General features: G+C 41.4%; 1 protein-coding gene across 2 annotated transcripts in view; it reads right to left on the bottom strand.

Annotated features, from left to right (window-relative positions):
- ap1g1 (adaptor related protein complex 1 subunit gamma 1) overlaps positions 1-24097 on the bottom strand; it is a 113319-nt gene that overhangs the window by 13517 nt on the left and 75705 nt on the right. For both annotated transcript variants that reach the window (XM_043706825.2, XM_087995841.1), the window contains exons 18-21: positions 23023-23161; positions 17673-17799; positions 4377-4478; positions 1153-1313 (exon numbers count right to left, since the gene is read on the bottom strand). In XM_043706825.2, coding sequence (XP_043562760.1) covers positions 1153-1313; positions 4377-4478; positions 17673-17799; positions 23023-23161 — 529 coding nt within the window. The remainder of the gene's footprint in view (positions 1-1152; positions 1314-4376; positions 4479-17672; positions 17800-23022; positions 23162-24097) is intronic.

Below are 24097 nucleotides of genomic sequence, written 5' to 3'. Positions count from 1 at the left end.
AAGATATAGGTATTCTCATGCACCAGTCACTGAAGGTAAGCATGTAGGTACAGCAGGAGGTAAAGTCAACAAACGGCATATTGGCATGCACAGTGAAAGGATTCCAGTACAGGAGCATTGATGCCTTGTAGCAAATTATACTGTGACTTGGTGTAACTACACCTGGAATACTGTATACAGTTTTTGTCTTATCTATCGGAGGTTGTTCTTGCTATAAAGTTAAAAATCACAACACCAGGTTATAGTCCAATAGGTTTAATTGGAAGCACACTAGCTTTCGGAGCGACGCTCCTTCATCAGGTGATAGTGGAGGGCTCAAGCTTGCTACAGTTCTTGCATAGATTGTGTACAGTGAAGGTTTACTAGATTGAATAGAAACTTATAGAATTCTTGTAGGACTGGATGTAGGGTAGATGCAGGAAGGATGCTCCTGATGGCAGGTGAGTTCAGAACTGGCACACAGTTTAAGGATATGGTTTGGAGATCATGCTTACAGAATTAATAGACAAAGGAGTCCAGTGTGATTGAGATGTGATACAATAAACAGATTAAAACTTTCATATTTTATAATGGGATATGCTGGCTTCTGTTCTTGGACATGTAAATCCCAGGACTACTACTAAATTACATTCTCAAGATAGCTCTGGTTTTTAAACAATAGGTAAGAAGTCTGTGCCCCAATACGATGTCAGACTGACAAACCCGCTGTACAGTTTTAGAGTTTACATGGATTCACGCAGTTTTTCATCAAAATAGAATGTTATTCTGCAAAAACAAATACACCCCATAAGCCAATACGTGTGCGCATGTAGGAGTGACAGATCTGAGTATGCATGGGTGCACGTGTGCGCGCAAGGATATGGGGTAAGCCATTTAGGATTGAGAAACAGCACTTTTTTTAAACCCAGAAGGTGGTTAGCTTGTGAAATTTGCAACCGCAGAAAGCAATCAAGGTCAAAGCATCGAATAAGTTCAAGAAGGTGGATACAGCACTTAAGGAACAGGATATTGAGTTGGATGATCGACCATTATAATAAAAGGTAGAGCACAGACTTAAAGGCTGAATGGCCTATTTCCTGCGTTTCTAAGCTATTTTATTAAAAGATAGATACACCTTGGCCTAACAGTACGATAAACCAAGTAAATACATACCTTTGGTACTGCAGCTTGAAATACAAAGTCAGTCATGTCTCCTTCTGTGGAGTTGGTAGCACTAATTGTAACAACAGTTACATTGGGATTTGTGTTGGAACGCTCGAAGTTGAATTCTATTTTTAAGCCACCTTTACAGTATGCTGTGACAGGAGGAATGCCTATGGAGTAAAAAATTGCAATTCGTGACAACATAGCATTTCCACTGATAATATGGAGGTCAAATTTGTCTGCTGCTCAACTGTTCATTAAAAGGTATTTTTCTTGACCATTGGCCTGATTGGTTCAACACCACACCAAACACTGAGCACCACTCCCTTTAAACTTTACTCATATACTCCAAAGAGGTGCTGGTGAGAGAATTTGTCCTGGCTCTAATTAGGTCTACAAGGAATTCTCATTGTTCCACTTCTCCCTAGGTCCCTGTTGATCTCTTTTACTTGTACAGAGCATAATCGCCACTTCCACCTTTCACATCGAAAAGAAAAGATCATCAGCTGTTCCCAGCTTCTAGCCCTCCCAGACATGATCTATCTCCATTGTTTTGTTCTTCCTTTCCTCAATTTCTCCAATTCCATTTACCCATCATTTCCTATTGCTTCCTCACCCAGACTTGAGGGAATTCCATTTCACATCATCCAATTTTGCAATCTCTATCATGTCTGTTCTGGCAATGCCACCATCCAAATCAGAAATTCTGAACTGCTTTTATTATTCCACCTTCATGTGGTTTACAGGGTAGCTAACTAAGCCCATTTCATTTCTTTCACTATCTTTTAACGTACCCACAAGATGTTGGTAGCACCAGCATTTATTATCCATTCCTAAATATGCTCAAGGTGCTGGTGAGCTATGTTTTTGAACTGCTACAGTCCTTGAAGTGTAGGTATGCTCGCAGTGCTGTTAGGGAGAGATTTTGATCTAATGATAGTGAAGGAACACAAGTTCCAAGTCAGGATGATGGTGCGTGGTTTGCATGGAAACCTGCAGGTGGTGTTGACCCATGTATTGGCTGCTCTTGTCCTTCAAGGCAGTAAAGGTTTAAAGTTTGGAAGGTGCTGGCAAAAGCTGGCTTAGTGAGTTGAGTCAGTGCATAGTGTGGATGGCGCACACTGCTGCCATGGTTCAGGAAATGAAAGTTGAAAGTTTCAGATGGGATGTAAATAAAGTAGTTTTTTTAATCCTGAATATGTTGAGATTGTGTATAAACTTCTAGACAAGTGAAGAGTATTCCATCATACTCCTCATTTGGGCCCTACAAATAGCGGACAGGCTTAGTCATCAGGAGGGGAGTAGTTTACTGTAGAATTCCCAGCCTCTGACCAGTTCTTAGTCAGTGATTATACGGCTGGTACAGTTCAGTTTCTGATCAACTTCTGGAAGTTGATAAAGGTGGATTCAGCAATGGTAATAATTTTGAATGTCAAGGGGCATTAGACGAATTCTCTGGGAGGGAACACAATTATTTGCCACTTAGTAGCCAAAGCTCGAATAACGTCCAAGCCTTGCTGCATTTGTACACCGATTGCTTCAGTATCTGATGAGTCACAAATAGTGTTGAATGCTGTACAATTAGAGGGGGAGAACATGCCCACTTCTGACTTTATGATGGAGGCAAGGTCTTTGATATAACAGCTGAAATGGCAGATAGAGTTCAATTTGGATAAATTTGAGGTATTGCATTTTGGTACAACAAAGAGGGGCACCACTTAAACAATTAATGGAGGAGTCTTGGTAGTGTTGAAGAACAGAGGAACCTAGGGGGTTCAAGTACATAATTCTTTGAAGTTTGCATCACAGGTAACAGGATGCTTAAAAATGCATTTAACATGTTTGCCTTCATTGCTCAGTTCTGAGTATAGGAGCTGGAAAGTCATGTTGACGTTACAGGATATTGGTGAGGCTTCTTCTGGACTACGGTGTCCAGTTCTGTTCACCCGGTTACAGGAAGGATTCTAAGCTAGAGAGGGCTCAGAAGAGATTTACCAGGATGTTGTCAGGTATGGAAGGTTTGAGTTATAATGAAAGGCTGGATAGAACTAGTCTTACCCAAGATTGGGATACAGACAGACTCTACCTCTACAGACAGACCCCACACCTTTAATGCATTGCCTGAGTTGAGATGTCACCTTTTGTTATAAAACCTTAAGTTATTTCAAGGTGACTCAAAAGAACTTCTTGAATTTACACATTAATAAACTAAAACCTGCACTCTAAAAGTTGAAAGACTTAACAATCCAGGTTTGTTTGATATATCACTGTATGACACTGATCTTCTACTATAAATTGTGTTTTATGATCTGATATTCCACAACCACCAGATGAAGGAACAGTGCTCAGAAAGCTAGTGCTTCCAAATAAACCTGTTGGACTATAACTTGGTGATTTCTAGCTTTGTCCACCCCAGTCCAACATCGGCTCCTTTACTAAAAGGCAATTTGCTTGTACAAGCCTCTTTTCGTCCAGAAACTGTCATAATGCCCCAAGAATCCAAAATTTGCCTCTGGCTGCACCATGCCTTTAGCTGCACATGCATCTGCTCTAACGTCCTATTTTTATAGACATTAGTTCCTGGTATTGGTAATAGTCTGGTGATTAATATTTTTGGAGATTCTACTTGGAGTCTCCTTCCAAACTCCCTAGACTCTGACCAATAAGATATAGGAGCAAAATTAGGCAATTCAGCCCACAGTCTGCTCCTCCATTCGATCATGGCTGCTAAGCTCATGATGTATTGGAGAAACTCCTCTTCCCATTCCCTGGTTTTGTACTTGGAAAAGCCATTTTCTTCCACATTTTCCAGTTCTGATACAAGGTTATTTACCTGAAACAGAATCCTCTTGGTCCATGGATGCTGGCTGATAAATTTTCCAGTATTTTGTTTTTTATTTCATATTTCTAGCATCCGTAGTGTCTCTATATCTTGCGGTATTCTGACAGGCATTGTCATGAAAACCAATGCTAATCCCCTGGTCTAGGTGGATTACATTTACACATATTAAAAGGATTTGGGTTGTGGATCAACGTAGCAACTTAGTCCCATCTTCTCAAGGGCAAATAGGATAGTCAATAAATGTTGGTCATGCCACTGACAAGCAATTCCCAAAAATAAATTCAAGGATGACTTGGATCAGAGCATTAAATAACTGGCACACATGGAACTATTCAATGATGCTTTCGTGTGATACAATTTAACCATTCCAAGTGGGAGAAAAAAAATCTACCTGAAGCCAAATCATTGAAGACTTGTTGTGATGCTAGACCATCCAATAGAAAGGGAGGCTGCGAAACTTGTGGCGCTTGAGTATTTATTGGCATGGCTCCACCTGCAAATCAAAACCACAACTTACAGGATTTATCAAAAATACTTTGAAATAGCAGCCATGAAATTGCCATATTTCAGCACAAACCATTCCAATGTAACTGGTTTTAGAAATTTTATCAGAATGTTTTGTCCCTAAAGAAGAGTTTTTCTTAAAAAGGCATTCCATAAGGTATTACAAGTACAAATGCAGGCTTTGTGTAACAATTCTAAACAAACATTAAGTGACTTATCACTAGATGCATTCTTTTCAAAACAGTTTTCTTCATACAGTATGGATACAAACTGCTAGTGTAAAGTGTCACTGTGTGCTCACAGATTGATTTGAAACCAAAACTTCAAAGGCAAAGTTGGAATGGTGATCAAACTATGTTCACACTTTTTCTACAGACACACTGGCCTGCTGAACGTAGTTAACATTTTCTGTTTTTGTACTTGATTTCTAGAATCTGCAGTATTTCACTGGGTAAAGTTCTGGTGTCTTAAATGAATAAAGAATATATGTGTTTTGGGTAGGGGCAGGGAGGCAACAAAGGCTGCTTTTAAAGAGGACAGGTAGAGAAAGATGGGCTGTACAAGGTTAGAAGAGAGGGGGGTGGCTCCTTGAAACGTTTCAAAAGGACTTGACAGGGTGAATGTTGAAAGGCTTTACACCCTGGCTGGAGGTTTAGATCTGGAGGGGCATAATATCAGGATAAGGGGTTCACTATTTAGAATAGAAATTGGGGTTCAAGGAGCAACCTTCACTGCCTAAAATCCTAAACTCTTTTGAGGTATGAACCCTCACAGAATGAAGTTTTTAACAGAAAGACATTGATAAAGTTAAGAAAGGTGATAATACGTATTTAACCTAGAATATTAATTGTGTCATTAACTAGCCAACCTGAACCAATTCAGCATTTTGTTTCTCTTACAGATTTTCAGCATCCAGAGTAGTTTGCTTTTGCACTGAAAGAACTGCCTTCTGGAACAGAACATTAACTTTACAGTCTGTCATGACTAGTTACTTGCTCTCAATATGAAACAATTTTTATTAACGAAACCTACCCAGCACAACTTGCCATGTACAAAACCAAAACTGTCAAGTTAAAAACAGAAAATAATGAGAATACTCAAGTTTGACAGCATCTGTGGAGTTAATGTTTCATACCTACCTGTGATTTTTCAGAACTTTGTCCTTACTGCAGAGTTCTAGCATCTGTATTAGTGGGCTTTGATCTAAAGAGGTCTAATTTTAGAGGAGGAAGTTGTTCATTATCCGGCCCAACTAAACACAGTCAGACAAGACAAGGAGTTGTGATAAAGGCATACAGATTACTGCAGAAATTGTAACAGGTGGGATTGTGATGAGCAGTTTAAGATCATTCTATTTTTTATTGCTGAAGCTGCATTCAACATCATTGGTTCAGTGATATTCCCTACATAAAAGTCAAAAGGTGAAGGATGGTCACTGATAGTTGCGCAATGTTCAACATAATTAATGAATCCTCAGATATGAAGCAGTCAGTGCCCATGCACAGCAAGACCTGGACAAAAACCATGCTTGGAATGACAAGTGATAGTGACAAGTAACATGTCATCTTTGACAAGAGACAATCTAACCACTGCACCTTGATATTTAGTGGTAATTACAATTGCTGTACCCCCCACTACCAGTAACCTGTAGGTTACTCGTGTCCAGAAACTATCCAATCCAAAGTTGTAACAGTATGTACAGTCTATAAAATGCAGTAACACACTAACACACCTTTGGCAGTACTATCCTACCTGAAACCATTGCCATCTAGAAGGACAGAGGCAGCAATCATATAGGAACAACAATATCTGCAAGTTCCCAAGTTGTACACCATTCTCTTTCCTCCACCATCATAATCAAAATGCTGGAGCCCCCCTCCTAAAAACTGTGGATGTCCCTACATCCCAAGGACTGCAGTTCTTTGAAGTAGAAGCTCATCACCTCCTTCTCCAGAGTAATTAGGATGGCCAACAAATGCTGGCCTGGCCAGCAATGTGTACACTCATTTAGTGAATAAAATAAAAAGCAATTTCTGAATGCAACATTTCCCCAAGAACAGCCTGGATTTTAAAACCTTTATTTTGAACAATACAAGCAGCAAACTTTATTGGAATTTAACCTTCTTTGATGTGGTTGGGACAGGGAGGAGATATTTTGGACTTCTTTTCAACTCCTGCCAGTCAGGCCATTTACTACAGTAAAGTATGACATTTCCTGTCTGAAGGCTTGAGCATCCCTTGGTTTCAAGCTTCTATAAAATGTGCTTGATAATACTATCTAGAGATACATAAAACAGCCAGACTCCCCTTTTAGGTTTACTGGTGGCAGCTTGGCACGGTAATCAGCACTGCTGCCAGTGTTCAATGCTGGACTTGGCTGACTATGTGGGGTTTGCATATTCTCCCTACACCTGCACTGGTTTCTACCCAGTTTCTAGTTTCCTCCCACAATCCAAAGATGTGCAGGTTAGTTGGATTTGCGATGTTAGAACACAAGAACTAGGAACAGGAGTAGACCGCCCAGCCCTTCCAATAGATTGTATTGGATGAAGTTATGATGTCAACTTGACATTACAGGTACTTTGAGACCTGATAAAATTTTGCAAGGTGCAAAGATGGATACCTTAACTGCCAGGTAGCTCTTTCAGGAGTTGGTATGGACCCGATGGTTGAATGGCCTCCTACACTGTCAAATTCTACGATTTCTTAACCAAACACTTCAGTCAAAGTGTGTCACCAGTCATTTTAAGGAACATCTTAAAGCATGAACAAGAGGAGATGTAGAGGCAGCAAGGTGTAGAGAGGAAATGACAGAACATGTTGTTATCTCAGTAGTTAAAGGCACGATCAGCTAAAATGAAGCCATACCGTATCGAATGGAATATTTCTGACTACTTTTTAAGGTTAAATTTATGGGGTTGACTATTACATGGATACAACTTTTGAGTGACTGAAGTTCAAGCCCATCAAGATTCATATAGTATCATTAGCAAAAGCCCAACTGATCTCTAAACAAATTAAAAAATACACAAATTCAAGTAAATCTGAAAACCTGGAGTGGAGCATGACAGCTGGCAGAATAGAAGACCCAGAGCACAGCATGATGGCCGGCACACTGTCTCATAAATGTTGATCTGTTGTTGTGGTTCTGTTCACCGAGCTGGGAATTGCAGACGTTTCGTCCCCTGTCTAGGTGACATCCTCCGTGCTTGGGAGCCTCCTGTGAAGCGCTTCTGTGATGTTTCCTCTGGCATTTATAGTGATTTGTATCTGCCGCTTCCGGTTGTCAGTTCCAGCTGTCAGCTGCAGTGGCCGGTATATTGGGTCCAGGTCGATGTGCTTATTGATTGAATTTGTGGATGAGTGCCATGCCTCTAGGAATTCCCTGGCTGTTCTCTGTTTGGCTTGTCCTATAATAGTAGTATTGTCCCAGTCGAATTCAAGTTGCTTGTCATCTGGGTGTGTGGCTACTGAGGATAGCTGATCATGTCGTTTAGTGGCTAGATGGTGTTCAAGGATGCGGATCGTTAGCAGTCTTCCTGCTTGTCCTATGTAGTGTTTTGTGCAGTACTTGCGTGGGACTTTGTACACTACATTGGTTTTGCTCATGCTGGGTATCGGGTCCTTCGTTCTGGTGAGTTGTTGTCTGAGAGTGGCTGTTGGTTTGTGTGCTGTTATGAGTCCTAGTGGTCGCAGTAGTCTGGCTGTCAGTTCAGAAATGTTTTTGATGTATGGTAGTGTGGCTAGTCCTTTGGGTTGTGGCATGCCCTCATTCCGTTGTCTTTCCCTTAGGCATCTGTTGATGAAATTGCGGGGTTTTGGCGAATACATTGTATAGGTGTTCTTCTTCCTCTTTTTGCAGTTCTGGCGTGCTGCAGTGTGTTGTGGCCCTTTTGAAGAGTGTTGGGTGGTTGCTTTCGTAGTTTAGGACTTGGTCTGTGTGTGTGGCTTTCCTGTACACCTTTGTGGTGAATTCTCCGTTCGGTGTTCTCTGTACCATCACGTCTAGGAATGGGAGTTGGATGTCCTTTTCTTCCTCTCTCGTGAATCGGATTCCTGAGAGTGTGGCGTTGATGATCCGTTTGTGTTCTCTATTTCTGTGTTTTTAATTATTACAAAAGGTATCTACATATCTGACCCAGAGTTTGGGCTAAATTTGCAGTAAGACTGTTTGTTCTAACCTTTGCATTACCGCTTCTGCTATGAGTCAGAGATGGTGAGCCCATGGGTGTGCTGTTGATTTGTTCATATATTTGATTGTTGAATGTGAAGTGTGTTGTGAGGCACAGGTCCAGGAGTTTGAGTATGCAGTCTTTGTTGATAGGTTCCCCGTCTTGTTGTCTGTTCTTTATGTCCAGCAGGTTGGCTATTGTTTCTCTGGCTAGGGTTTTGTCGATAGAGGTGAACAGTGCCGTTACATTGAATGAGACCATAGTTTCTTCCTTGTCGATGTGCATATTTCTGATGATGTCCAAGAATTCCTGTGTTGACTGTATAGAGTGCCTGGATCTACTGATCAGGTGTTTCAGTTTCTGCTGTGGTTCTTTAGCCAGTTTGTGTGATGGTGTCCCTGGTAGTGATACTATGGGTCTGAGTGGGATGTCTGGTTTGTGCACTTTAGGTAGTCCATAGAATCTGGGGGTGTTGTTTCAGGTTTCATTCAGGTTTCATTCTCTGTAGGTCAAACCTGGTTATCTGTCAGTTTTTTTGTAGGTTCCTTCGTGTGTTGTTTATCCTATTGGTGAGCTGTGGGGTGGGGTCAAACTCCCTCTTTTGGTAGGTGTTGGTATCTGCAAGTTGTTGTTGCACTTTTTGGATGTACTCTACTTTGTCAGGGGACGAAACGTCTGCAGCACAAATTCCCAGCTCGGCGAACAGAACCACAACAACGAGCTACAAATCTTCTCCCAAATGTTCATCTGCTATCTGTGAAGAACTAGGGTCAACTTTTACATGAGATATGGAAAATCTAGATTTTCTGGCCAAAAATAAGGGGTCAAGTTTTACATGAGATCGACTTTATTACTCAAGTATATGCAGTAATTAAAATTGGAAATGCTCATTGGGTGAGAATTGGAGTATAGATATTTTGAAAGTTTGGCGCCAATTACAGAGATAAGGAAGGGCCTGGCCATTTATAGTTTTTTAAAAAATTCAAATACCTGAAAATTAAAAAGGTATTGCTTAACCATTAAGCTACTTTTCCAAGGTTAAATTCAACAATGCTGAAATTTACTTTAGCTCAACCAAACGAAAGCAATTACTTTTGAATTGTGCACATTTTTAAATTGTGCACAAGTTTTAATTTGAAAATATAAAGGTGGCGGCACATGAAACAGGTGTACAATAGCACTTTTATAAAGTTTATTTGCATTTGTTTCTACTTCCTGGCTAGTATTTTTAAACCATGTATTCAGAAAGAAAATTTGACCACAAACACAACCAAACTAATGGGGGAAAAATCAAATTCATATGTTCATTCCATAAAGGCAAAATGTTTAAAGTTAGAATGACTTATGATGAAATATTCTTCAGGTAGCACTGATATGCAAAACGACAGTCTGAAATATATCACAATCCATGCTGATACCCAAGTCCCATTACTCCCAGGTTGGCACAGAAGTTAGACTTAATCAAATTATTCAAAAACCCTAATTTTCATCCCTGATGCACTCTAGTTAACTGTAAACTGTAATTAATTACTGTTTATAACAGATAATTGAATTCCAACTACTAGCAAACAAACTGGGAGTTATCAATTTATAACTAACGTGAATTTTACCTGTTCTTAGTACCATACATGTACACAGACAAATCAAAACAATGTTATGAGTGGAAAAAAAAATGTTAAGAAACAAGTCAACAGCACCAGTCCACCGGAGTCAGAGGTGTCCTGTTGCTTCTTCAGAGTCCCAGTCATCCTATTTCTAACTACTTTCAGTTATTTAATGCAGACACAGCGCAGTTTGCATGCTAATTGTTCAGTGTCTCAGCAACTTATAAGTAAATAGCTAGTGTAAATAGCCAGTTGTCTTTCAATTAATTGTTGATTCTTTACAAGAGAACAAGAGTTCTTTTTTGGAGAAGCTGGAGATTTTCTATTGTATTGTTCAAAGGTGGTCCACTTGCCCAAGAGTCGGAATTGTTGTCATACTAAGCATAAACGGCCCCAATTGAAAACTAATCAGTGTTTCTGGGCAAAATACCCTGAACACCCATGGCAATGAATCCAGTAACTGCTCCCAACACTTGAAGAACACAAAAGACACAGTCACTACAGTCCTACCCAGGCCATAGGTTTGCTCTCTAATTAGAAAGACAGCTGGTTTAACTTGGGGGATCACCATGCCTCAAGTGAGTCAAGGCAAGAGATTGAGGAGAATCCTTCATGGCAACTTCAGAAACTGAAGCTTTGCTGTTGGCATCGACTTGCATTACAAACTGGTCACCCAGCCAACTGACCCCCAACAGGGCAATAATGTAAATATGACAGATTTCCAGCAACTTGTTTAAAACTGCAAAATCGCCTTCCAAAGTTTTGTTTTAAAGCAATATCCTTTTCCTATTTTGATCTTCTATACGAAATATAGAGAAAATAGTCTTTATGAGTATTTAATAAAGATAAATTAATTTAAAAACCTGGATAATTGCACAGAAAATTATACCTAAATGTACTGATGACACAAAGTTCGGTGACATTGTAGATGATAGCATAAAATCATAAAGGAATATTAATAGACTAGGTGAACAGGCAAGAACTGTGGCAGATGGATTTCAATCTAAGTGAGAGGTTATCCACTTCGGACGTCCAAAGAGACTTAGGGGTTCAAGTGCATGGTTTTTAAAAATACCATTAACTGGTGCAGAAAATAATAATCCAGGCTGATGGAAAGATGGCCTTTATATCTGGAGGACTGGAGTACAAGTATGCAGAACTTATTTTGCAGCTTAACAAAATCTTGGTTAGCCTCCACTTGGAGTACTGACAACAGATCTGGTGACTATGCCTTAGGAAGGATATATTGGCCAAAAAGAACAAAAATAACAGTTAAGATTGTAGTACTAGAGAGTCATAGAGATGTACAGCATGGAAACAGACCCTTCGGTCCAACTCGTCCATGCCAACCAGATATCTCAACCCAATCTAGTCCCACCTGCCAGCACACGGCCCATATCCCCCCAAACCCTTCCTATTCATATACCCATCCAAATGCCCCTTAAATGTTGCAATTGTACTAGCCTCCACCACTTCCTCTGGCAGCTCATTCCATACACGTACCACCCTCTGCATGAAAAAGTTGCTCCTTAGGTCTCCTCTATATATTTCCCCTCTCACACTAAACCTATGCCCTCATTTCTGGACTCCCCGACCCCAGAGTAAAGACTTTGTCTATTTATCCTATCCGATGCTCCAGGGAAAACAGACCCAGCCTGTTCAGCCTCTCCCTATAGCTCAAATCCTCCAGCCCTGGCAACATCCTTGTAAATCTTTTCTGAACTCTTTCAAGTTTCACAACATCTTTCCGATAGGATGGAGACCAGAATTGCACGCAATATTCCAACAGTGGCCTACCCAATGACCTGCACAGCCGCAACATGACCTCCCAACTCCTGTACTCAATAGTCTGACCAATAAAGGAAAGCATACCAAAGGTCTTCTTCACTATCCTATCTACCTGTGACTCCACTTTCAAGGAGCTATGAACCTGCACTCCAAGGTCTCTTTGTTCAGCAACACTCCCTCGGACCTTACCATTAAGTGTATAAGTCCTGCTAAAATTTGCTTTCCCAAATCGCAGCACCTCATATTCATCTGAATTAAACTCCATCTGCTACTTCTCAGCCCACTGGCCCATCTGGTCAAGATCCTGTTGCAATCTGAGGTAACCTTCTTCGCTGTACACTACACCTCCAACTTTGGTGTCATCTGCAACAGAGAGGTCAGGGAGCACAGGGAGGTCAGCGACAGTGATGGGAGGAGTGTAGGGTAAATGCATGAGTGATACGGAGATCAGTTTTATAGTTAGCCCTGTACTTTCTCCTTGCTTAACATATCACCTGGAGTCAGATCCCTTCAAACTCTGACCAAACTCGGGACATATTTGAGAGTTCCAGATTCCAGCTAATCAACCACCAGAAATATAAAAGTCCCTGAGCAATTACTGTAGTATCAATGCATTGGGACTTCTGAGACACTGATTAGGATCTTTCAGGGTATGCTCTGTCCCAGACTATTAGGTTATCAGAAGATCTGGGCCAACAACAACATCTTTTATGAATACACATACAAAGTAACTATTGATTCAATCTGTTCTTTATTTTCACTTGAATATTACCTGCACCTACTTTAAAGAGCCCACTTCAAATGGTGAGGAATTTGTCAAATGTTTTCAAGAAACTTTTCTTTATTAATAGTGGTTAATACTGCTGCCTCACAGCGCCAGGGACCCGGGTTCGATTCCAGCCTCGAGTGACTGTCTGCGTAGGTTTCCTCCGGGTGCTCAGATTTCCTCCCACAATACAAAAGATGTGCAGGTTAGGTGAATCGGCCATGCTAATTTGGCCAGAGTGTTCAGGGATGCATAGGGTAGGGGAATGGGTCTGGGTGTGTGTCACTCTTCAGAGGGTTGGTGTGGACTTGGTGGGCTGAAGGGCCTGTTTCCACACTGTAGGGATTCTATTAAAAAAAAAGTGGATGCTCCTACTAGAGGAGCAAAGCTAGACATTCTTTTGGGTACTAAGACAGGCATGATTACAACATTTAAAAGACATCTGGATGGGTACCTGAACAGGAAGGGCTTAGAGGGATATGGGCCAAATGCTGGCAAATGGGACTAGATCAGTTTAGGATACTTAGTAGGCATGGATAAGTTGGACTGAAGGGTGTGTTTCCATGCTGTACAGCTCGGTGACTCTATGGCAGGTGACTGAAGTAAAGGTGGAGGAACATTTCAGGCTATAGAGTCAGATGTACAGCATGAAAACAGACCCTTCGGTTCAACGAGTCCACACCGACCAGATATCCCAACCCAATCAAGTTCCACCTGCCAGCACTCGGCCCATAACCCTCCAAACCCTTCCTATTCATATACCCATCCAGATGCCTTTTAAATGTTGCAATTGTACCAGCCTCCACCACTTCCTCTGGCAGCTCTTTTCATACAAGTACCACACTCTGCATGATAAAGTTGCCCTGTCGGTCTCTTTTATATCTTTCTCCTCTCACCCTAAACCTATGCCCTCTAGTTCTGGACTCCCCGACCCCAGGGAAAAGACTTTGTCTATTAATTTTATTAGTTTCGAAATTGTTACGGAAAAGGGTAAGCCTTCCATAAAAGTTCAGGTTTTTAAATTAGTATGAGACAAGAACTTTCAAAAGTTGATTTGAGTAGATTGTTAGCAGGCAGGAGTTCTGACAAATGGGAAACTTTCAAGAGTGTGAGATGACGGACGTTCAGAGACATTATGCTCCTACTAGAGTGAAAGATGAAGGAACAATGGATGAATAAAGATAGAGGCTCCAGTCAGGACAAAAAGAGAATCTATTTTCGATATCGATAACCTGGTTCAATTGAATCTCAATCAATAAACATTGTAGGGGTATTCTTAAGAAATCAGAAGGCAAAGAGGGGATATGAGATAGTATTGGAAGATAAGGTTAAGGATAATCCAGAGATTCTACAAACAGAAGAGCAAGAGGATAATTAAAGAGCATGTAGGGCCTCAAAAGTTCAAGGAGGTTGTGTGTGTTGAACACCAGCAGATGGGAGAGATACTAAATGAATATTTCATGTCAGTTTTTACTGTGGAGAAAGAAATGGAGTCTAGAGAATGCAAAGAAATAAACTTTGATGTTTTAAAAACTGTTCACATTACAGAAGAGGACGTTCAGGAGGTCTTAAAAGAATATAAAAGTGGATAAATCTCCATGACCTGATCTAACATATCCTAGAATGTTATAGGAAATAAGGGAGGAAATTGCAAGATCCCTTGCAGAAAATGTGCATCTAGAACTATGGGTGAGATGCCTGATGACTGGAGGTGTATCTTTGTTTAAGAAAGCTTGTAAGGAGAAACCAGGTAACTATAGATCTGGGAGTCTGACTTTGGTTGTGGGCAAATTGCTAATAGGTGTTAATAAAATATAGGATTTACAGATTGAGAAGCAAACAGATTCGGGATAGTCAGCATGGTTTTATGTGAGGAAAATCGTGCCTCACAAAATTGATTAAGTTTTTTGTGGAAGTTACCAGAAAAGATTAATGATGGCAGAGCAGTAGACATTGTTTATTTGGATTTTAGCAAAGCCTTTGACAAGGTTTTGCATAGTAGACTAATTGGTAAAGTTAGCCCAAATGGAATTCAGGGTGAGCTTGCCAATTGGATACATAATTGGCTTAACGGCAGGGGACAGTGGTGGAGGATAGTTGCTTTTTGGACTGGAGGCCTATCACCAGCAGTGTTCTGTGGGAATCAGTTCTAGGTCCTCTTTTGTCTGTCATTTATGTAAATATTTTGGATGAGGATATAGAAGGCATATTACTAAGTTTGCGGATGACACCAAAATTGGTGGCATAGTAGATGGTGAAGAAGATTTTCTAAGATTACAAAGGAATCACGATCAAATGGATCAATGGGCTGAAAATTGGCAGATCGAGTTCAATCTGGGGATATTGCATTTCATTCCAACAAAAGAGGGCAGAGCTTTTACAATTAATGGTAGTGCGCTGGGTACTATGATAGAACAGAGGGACTTAGGGTGCAGGTACATAAGTTTGCATTACATATGGACAGTAGTTAAGGCGGCATTTGGCACACTTGCCTTCATTGCTCAGTCCTTTGAGTATAGGAGTTGGGAAGTCATGTTGAGGTTGTACAGGACATTGCTGAGGCTTCTTCTGGAATACTGTGTCCAGTTCTGGTCACCCAGCTATAGGAGAGACAATATTAAGCTGGAGAGAGTTCAGAACAGATTTACCAGGATGTTGTCAGATATGGAAGGTTTGAGTTATAAAGAAAGGCTGGGATGTTTTTCACTGAAGATTTTTAAAAAAAAGACAAGGCTTTTTGGTTTTTTTTTTAAACACAGTGGGTGGTTCTGGTGTGGAATGAACTCCAAGGAAGTGGTAGATGTGGGTACAATTACAATGTTTCAAAGACATTTGGATAGATACATGAATAGCGCAGGTCAGGCAGCATAAAAGGAGCAGGAGAAGCGATGTTTTGGGCATAAGCCCTTCTTCAGGAATGAGGAGGGTGTGCCAAGCAGGCTAAGATAAAAGGTAGGAAGGAGGGACTTGGGGGAGGGGCGTTGGGAATACGATAGGTGGAAGGAGGTTAAGATGAGGGTGATAGGCTGGAGAGGGGGTCGGGGCGGTGAAGTTGAGAAGATGATTGCGGGTCAAGAAGGGGGTGCTGAGTCTGAGGGTTGGGACTGAGAAAAGGTGGGGGGAGGGGAAATGAGAAAGCTGGAGAAATCTGCATTCATCTCTTGTGGTTGGAGGGTTCCTAGGCAGAAGATGAGGTACTCTTTCTCCAGGCGTCGTGGAGCGCCTCATCTTCCGCCTAGGAACCCTCCAACCACAAGGGATGAATGCAGATTTCTCCAGCTTTCTCATTTCCCCTCCCACCTTTTCTCAGTCCCAACCCTCAGACTCAGCACCGCCTTCTTGACCTGCAATCTTCTTCCCAACTTCACCACCCCCATCCCCTCTCCAGCCTATCACCCTCACCTTAACCTCCCTCCACCTATTATATTCCCAACGCCCCTCCCCCAAGTCCCTCCTTCCTACCTTTTATCTTAGCCTGCTTGGCACACCCTCCTCATTCCTGAAGAAGGGCTTATGCCCGAAACGTCGATTCTCCTGTTCCTTTGATGCTGCCTGACCTGCTGCACTTTTCCAGCAACACATTTTTAAGCTCTGATCTCCAGCATCTGCAGTCCTCACTTTCTCCTAGATACATGAATAGGAAGGTTTTGGAGGGGTATGGCCAGGAGCAAGCAGGTGGGACTAGTTTAGATTGGGATTAAGTTCGGCATGGATTGGTTGGGCCGAAGGGTCTGCATCCATGCTGTATGACTAAGTCTGGCTCATTGTCACTTGCCCACTTGATGGTTCCAGACTATATATTGCTTCAGAATACAATCAATTCACTACCTTGCTGAGACTAGTAAACTAATTGAAAAAATAATAGGTGGAAAGTTCAGATAGAAAATTTAAAATAGACACCACCATCTTCAGAAAAGCAAGTTCAGTTAGTCAGAGCTCTCACTGGAAGTCAAACTTATGCAAACAGCTTTAGTGCAAAAAGCTACAGAACATTTAGGCAATCTCAATAATCCTTTCCTGAATTTAACTGTTATCACAGTAATTCTTAACATAACAGTTTGTAGTGTTCCCATATTTTTCTTCCCCAGATTTGCAGGTTCTATTTGTTTTATTTTTCAAGAGAAAAATTTGTACTAGTTGCATAGTTCAAACCTGAAGCTAGGTAGGAGGATGGGAGAAGAATAAAAACACAAGGGAGGGAGGGAAGTTAATGGAGTGCTGGCCACCTTTGCATTCTGCCAACAGTACAGAACATAGAAATACCCCATCAGGAGGCCACAGTATCACTTAAGTGGCCTCTTCACTCCACTAACTTGACCAGCTGTGCAAAGGCCCCCATCATGTATGGAAAGCCTAGTAAACCCTGAAGGTAACCCTGCAGGTTTGAACCAAGGAATGTCCCATTTTGGCACTCTGTAGCCCAGTGAGGCATCTCCCTTCACAAGGCACAATGGCCAAGTCCACAGCAATATTCTCAGATCCAACAATTTTCTATTATGTGAAGATGCCGGTGTTGGACTGGAGTGGACAGTCAGAAGTCACATGACAGCAGGTTAAATGCCCACCAGGTTCATTTAAAATCAAGCTTTCACATGACACCAAGTTGGACTGTAACTTGGTGTCATGTGACTTCTGACCTTTTCAACAATTGGCTGGTGGCTGCTGAGGGGCAAACATTAGCTGCTCGGTCGGAATAAAGCAGTCGGAGCTCCCACAAAACAGCCAAAACAACCTGGTTTTGGCTTTCCAGCCCATTGTGGAGGCCACCACGGATATGACAAAATCCAGCTCTGGGAGAGTCAAAGTTCTTTTACTTCTTTGACTGCACATCAACACGTTTGCATTAAGCTTACCTGTTAGATCCAGCCCTCCTAACAGATCCAGAAGCTCTCCACCAGCTGTGTTTGATTTACTGGGTGGTGCAGTCTGAATCGCTGGTGTCACATCACTTCCTCCAAGCAAGTCTAACAAGTCATTAGCCTGAAAAAGAGAAGGCTAAATTTTATACACACAACTCAAGCATTCAAATTTTAGCAAAAAAAAATCACTTTAACATAGAACATAGAAGAATACAGCACAGTACATGCCCTTCGGCCCTCGATGTTGCGTCGATCCTAGCCCACCTAACCTACATTAGCCCACTATCCTCCATATGCCTATCCAATGCCCACTTAAATGCCCATGAGGGAGAATCCACCACTGCTACTGGCAGGGCATTCCATGAACTCACGACTGGCTGAGTAAAGAACCTACCCCTAACATCTGTCCTATACCTACCCCCCCTTTAATTTAAAGCTATGCCCCCTTGTAATAGCTGACTCCATTCGTGGAAAAAGATTCTCACTGTCGACCCTATCTAAACCCCTAATCATCTTGTACACCTCTATCAAGTCACCCCTAAACCTTCTTTTCTCCAATGAAAACAACACCAAGTGCTTCAGCCTTTCCTCATACGATCTTTCTACCATACCAGGCAACATCCTGGTAAACCTCCTCTGCACCCGTTCCAGTGCCTCCACATCCTTCCTATAGTATGGCGACCAAAACTGCACACAATACTCCAGATGCGGCCACACCAGAGTCTTATACAACTGCATCATGACCTCAGTACTCTGGAACTCAATTCCTCTACCAATAAAAGCCAGTGCGCCATATGCCTTCTTCACCGCACTATTTACCTGGGTGGCAACTTTCAAAGATCTGTGTACATGGACACCAAGATCCCTCTGCTCATCCACACTATCAAGTATCCGACCATTAGCCCAGTACCCCATCTTTTTATTACTCTTACCAAAGTGAATCACCTCACACTTAGCTACATTGAACTCCATTTGCCACCTTTCTGCCTAGTTCTGCAGCTTATCTATATCCCGCTGTAACCTGCCACATCCTTCCTCACTGTCTACAACTCCTCCGACTTTCGTATCATCCGCAAACTTGCTCACCCAACCTTCTAACCCCTCCTCCAGGTCATTTATAAAAATGACAAACAGCAATGGTCCCAAAACAGATCCTTGCGGTACACCGCTAGTGACTGCACTCCAAGATGAACCTGTACCATCAACTACTACCCTCTGTCTTCTTCCAGCCAGCCAACTCCTAATCCAAACCTCCAACTCACCCTCAATGCCATACCTCCGTATTTTTTGCAGTAGTCTACCATGGGGAACCTTATCAAACGCCTTACTAAAATCCATATACACCACATCTACTGCTTTCCCCTCGTCCACCTCCTTAGTCACCTTCTCAAAGAATTCAATAAGGTTTGTGAGGCACGACCTGCCCTTCACAAAACCATGCTGACTATCCTTGATCACATTATTCCTATCCAGATGTTCATAAATCCTATCCCTTACAATTCTCTCTAAGATTTTGCCCACAACAGAAGTGAGACTCACCGGCCTATAGTTACTAGGGTTATCCCTACTCCCCCTCTTGAACAAGGGAACCACATTTGCTAGCCCCCAATCTTCTGGCACTACTCCTGTAGACAACGAGGACATAAAAATCAAGGCCAATGGTTCTGCAATCTCCTCCCTTGCTTCCCAGAGAATCCTAGGATAAATGCCATCAGGCCCAGGGGACTTATCTATTTTCACCCTACCAACTAAGGACCTTTCATGTCCCCTCCTTGCTGCTCTTAGCTCTCTCTTCAGGTCCTTCCTGGCTACCTTATAACTCTCAATCGCCCCAAATGAACCTTCACGCCTCATCTTTACATAGGCCGCCCTCTTCCATTTAACAAGGGATTCCAATTCCTTATTAAACCACGGCTCCCTCACACGACCCTTTCCTCCCTGCCTGACGGGTACATACTTATCAAGGACACTCAATAGTTGCTCCTTGAACAAGCTCCACATATCAATTACGCCCTTGCCTTGAAGCTTACTTTTCCAAGCCACACATCCTAAGTCATGCCTCACCGCATCATAATTTCCCTGCCCCCAGCTATAACTCTTGCCCTGTAGTGCACACTTATCCCTCTCCATCACTAGAGTAAAAGTCACCGAATTGTGGTCACTGTCCCCAAAGTGCTCACCTACCTCTAATTCTAACACCTGGCCTGGTTCATTACCCAGAACCAAATCCAGTATGGCCTCACCTCTTGTTGGCCTATCTACATATTGTGTCAGGAAACCCTCCTGCACACATTGGACAAACACTGACCCATCTAACGGACTTGAGCTATAGCTTTCCCAATCAATATCAGGAAAGTTAAAGTTAAAGTCCCCCATAACAACCACCCTATTACTTTCACTCTTCTCTTGAATCATCCTCGCAATCCTTTCTTCTACGTATCTAGGACTATTAGGAGGCCTGTAAAAAACTCCTAACAGGGTGACCTCACCTTTCCTATTCCTAACCTCAGCCCAAACTACCTCAGATGGCGAGTCTTCATCCATCGTCCTTTCCACAGCTGTAATACTATCTTTGACAAGCAATGCCACACCTCCCCCTCTTTTACCCCCACCTCTGACCCTACTAAAACATTTAAACCCTGGAACCTGCAACAGCCAATCCTGTCCCTGTTCTATCCATGTCTCCGTAATAGCCACAACATCGAAGTCCCAGGTACTAACCCACGCTGCAAGTTCATCTACCTTATTTCGTATACTTCTTGCATTGAAGTATACACACTTCAAGCCACTTTCCTGTTTACGGGCACCCTCCTTTGAAATTGATGCCATGTTCCTAACCTCTCTCCACTCCAGGTCCTGCACTCTAAAGCTACAGAGTGATTTCCCATGCTCCTGCAGAGTTAGTTTAAACCCCCCCCCCAAGAGCACTAGCAAACCTCCCACCAAGGATACTGGTGCCCCGCAGGTTCAGGTGCAGACCATCCTGTTTATAGAGGTCCCACCTTCCCCAGAAAGAATCCCAGTTATCCAAATACCGGAATCCCTCCCTCCTGCACCATCCCTGTAGCCACGCATTTAACTGTTCTCTCTCCCTATTCCTCGACTCTCTATTTAATTGGAATGTATTTCTAAATAAATCCATCGCTAATCCAAATTGATGTGGACACGTTTTATCTATATGCATATCAGCGATCCAGTCTTGACATCCACTTCAATTGTCAAATTTATTACTCAGCATCTCTCTGCTAGCTTAAAATATTTTTTATTGAATTGCACCAATATATTTCTCAATTTAGTAGTAATCCAAGTGAGTTAGCATCATTAGTTTTAAAGGAGGAGAAGAATTTCAAAAGCATAATTGATGTACTGAAGCGTCAGTGTCATTGAAAGATGTAAACTACCATTCATGAAGTTGTATCTCTATAAGTTCTGTGAAGTCCTATTAATGGGATTTTAAGACTGGAAATAAACTTGAATAATACTGAAAGCCAGTTCACAAAAAATGGGAAGAACTCAAAGCAACTTCTAAACACTATATTTTGCTGTCTTTTCTGCACAATTTTACTCCTCTGTCAATGCTGAAGATTGAAAGAAGTTCTGTGCCCATTAGATACTCAAGCACTTGGTCAAAATTGCAATTTCTCCAGCATTTTTATAAAAGTTGTTAAGTCATTGGAATTAGTGGGTACCACAAGAAGCCAGATGCCACCTCCAAGGCTTCCATAATTGTACATTTCTAGTTTGAATTTTTCCCAAACAGTGCAAAGATTGAAAACACTTTACTTTGCAAGACATAAGAATGAACATAGAAACTTCTTGCATAGAATGACTAAAATACATATGGTCAAACAGTCAAGCAGAGATTTTAGGGGAGGTAATGATCAGATTCAAGTACAATCAATAAAAGGAATCCATAGTATTTCTTCCACAACCCTGGTCTGAACAAAGGAAATTTTGAAGCCTTACTGCATTTTTAAGTATGACCGGTCATGTCTCGGCATTCAGAGGCTATTTAAGCCTACCCATCTATGTTTAAATTACCTACTTAAATGGCGGAGTATATTCATAATAACTGCTAATTATTTTTCCATTCTTTTTCAAACAATACAAAATTGGTCTTATTCTAGAATGCTGGGACTTGTCAAACTTTCTTGCAGAATTTTCCCCCTACATCCTTCACACTAGTTTAGTGGTCCACAGACTATAATGGACAACGTAATTGCATCTCTCTCTTTTAGGTTAAGCGAAATTGATCTTGTCCTTCAACCCTCAGACATCCTCTTTCCCAAAGCTTTATTTTATCAAGACCACCTCTCCTTTTCTTTTCCTGCACACCCTATAACCATGTAACCTGCATTTGTTTCAGGCAGGCCTGTTATTGCTGCAACTCCACAAGATTATCTGAGCCCATAACTCACCGATCCTATTTATTGTAGTCCGAGCAGTTGCATACATGCAACCCAATCCTGATTTACATGTTTTAAATTCTCCCTTCCTTCAACTTCACCCATTAACATGCTATTCTCTATTTTAATGCTGTCTCTCTCTGTAATGTCCCAGCATCTCTCAATTTTTGATAGAGGGAATTTTAGAAAAATGCACAAAAATTACTAGCAGAATAGCCTGTAGGAACTTAGTCCTGCTCTGTTCAACTGCAACCTAGCCAGTTTGTATAAGTGCAGCTCCTCCCCCTCAGCCAGCTCTAGTTTTCCAAGAATTTAAAGTATTCCCTCCTGCACTATCTTTCCAGCCATACATTCATCAGTATTGCCCTCTTTTTGTACTCACTTGTACATGACACCAGGAGAACTCTTAGAGATTATGACATTTGAGGTGCTGCTTGTTAATTTTCCTCTTTGTACCCCCAACTTTCACAGAATTCCACAACCCCTTTCCTACCTGTACCATTGATACCAATGCACATCACACCAATCTTCAACAGGACCTTCCAAACCTACCTTCTCTAACACAGTTGAATGAAGGCTTCAGGTGCACAGGGACACTATTATATTTCTCAAATTACACACAACCCAACTGGGCCAAAATCCTGGAACACTATCTACACCAGACAGACTGCAGTGATTCCAGATGGTGGCTCTCAATACTACCTTCAAGGACAGTTTGGGAATAAATGTTGGTCCTGCTGATGACACCCACAATTTAAAAAATGTCCCAAGAAGTACATCTATTTCAGGGTAGATAAGGCACAAAAATATGTGGATCTAGAGATTTGAATCCCTTCAGTACGAGCCCGATAATAAATCAATATGAGCCAAAAATTCAATCAATCAATCATTCAACTCATGATTCTTAGTATTTGTGGAAATATACCAATTGAAGTTACCTGATTACTAGGTTGAGTAGCACTGGGTGCCAATTTTGGTTCCACTATTGTAGGCTCTGCCTCTCCATTAGTTTGTGCAGTTTCTGTAGGTCCATTAGTTACCTTCTCCATTATAGGCATTCGTTCCAACAGTGCAGATCTATTAGGTAAAAATGTCAACATTTAAAATCATTTATAATTCTAGAGTGATGATTCTTGAAATAAAAGTTTTATTCATTCTAGCCGAAATTTTTTAACCTCAAAAGTAAAAATGTCTACAAACGATTATTTGATATTTTCACATGCTTACACGTTATGTGCAGATAATCATTTCTGTAACTATGAGAACATTAAATTCAAATAATTTGGCATTTTTGCCAATATGCACAAATTTCCATATTCATTCTCATCAGTTAAAATAGCATTCAAAATATATTTGCTTGAAATGTTCAAAATGGTTCAGCATGTTAGAATATTAATGGTTAGTAAGACATCAAGGAGGTTAGCAAAGGTGCTAAAATACTGTTTAGATGGGATGCATTTTGAGATATATGGTCAGGATAGGTGTGAAGAAGCCCAACATTAAAGAGGTTAGCATGTAAAATTAAAATGCATGCTATCAGGGGATAGTGTACTGACATGGACAGAACCGGTTGGCAGACAGGAAACAAACAGTGGGAATAAATGGGTCTTTTTTTCAAGTGGCAGGGAGTGACTGTGGGGTACCACAGTGCTTGGACCCCAGTTATTCACAATATATGTAAATGATTTAGATGGAGAATCAAATGTAACTTTTGCAAACTTGGAGATAATACAAAACTGGGTGGGAGGGTGAGCTAGGAGGGAGGATGTAGCAATGCTCCATTGTGACTTGGACAGGTTGAGCGAATGGACAAATGCATGGCAGATGAAGCATAATGTGGATAAATGTGAGGTTATTCACTTTGGTAGCAAAGTCAGGAAGGTGGACCATCACAAATGAATTATCCAACGAGTTGGATCAAAGTAAATAAACGTACAATTGTGTGAGAAACACAAGACGTAGAAGTAGGCCTTTCAGTCCATCCCTGCTCCACCATTAAATAAGATCATGTCT

Source organism: Chiloscyllium plagiosum, unplaced genomic scaffold (genome assembly GCF_037043375.1).
Source record: "Chiloscyllium plagiosum isolate Xiang-an unplaced genomic scaffold, Cpla_swu_hap1 HiC_scaffold_17, whole genome shotgun sequence".
Classification (NCBI taxonomy): Eukaryota; Metazoa; Chordata; class Chondrichthyes; order Orectolobiformes; family Hemiscylliidae; genus Chiloscyllium; species Chiloscyllium plagiosum.
Note: the sequence above shows the minus strand (reverse complement) of the source record. Positions and strands in the feature narration are given on the sequence as shown.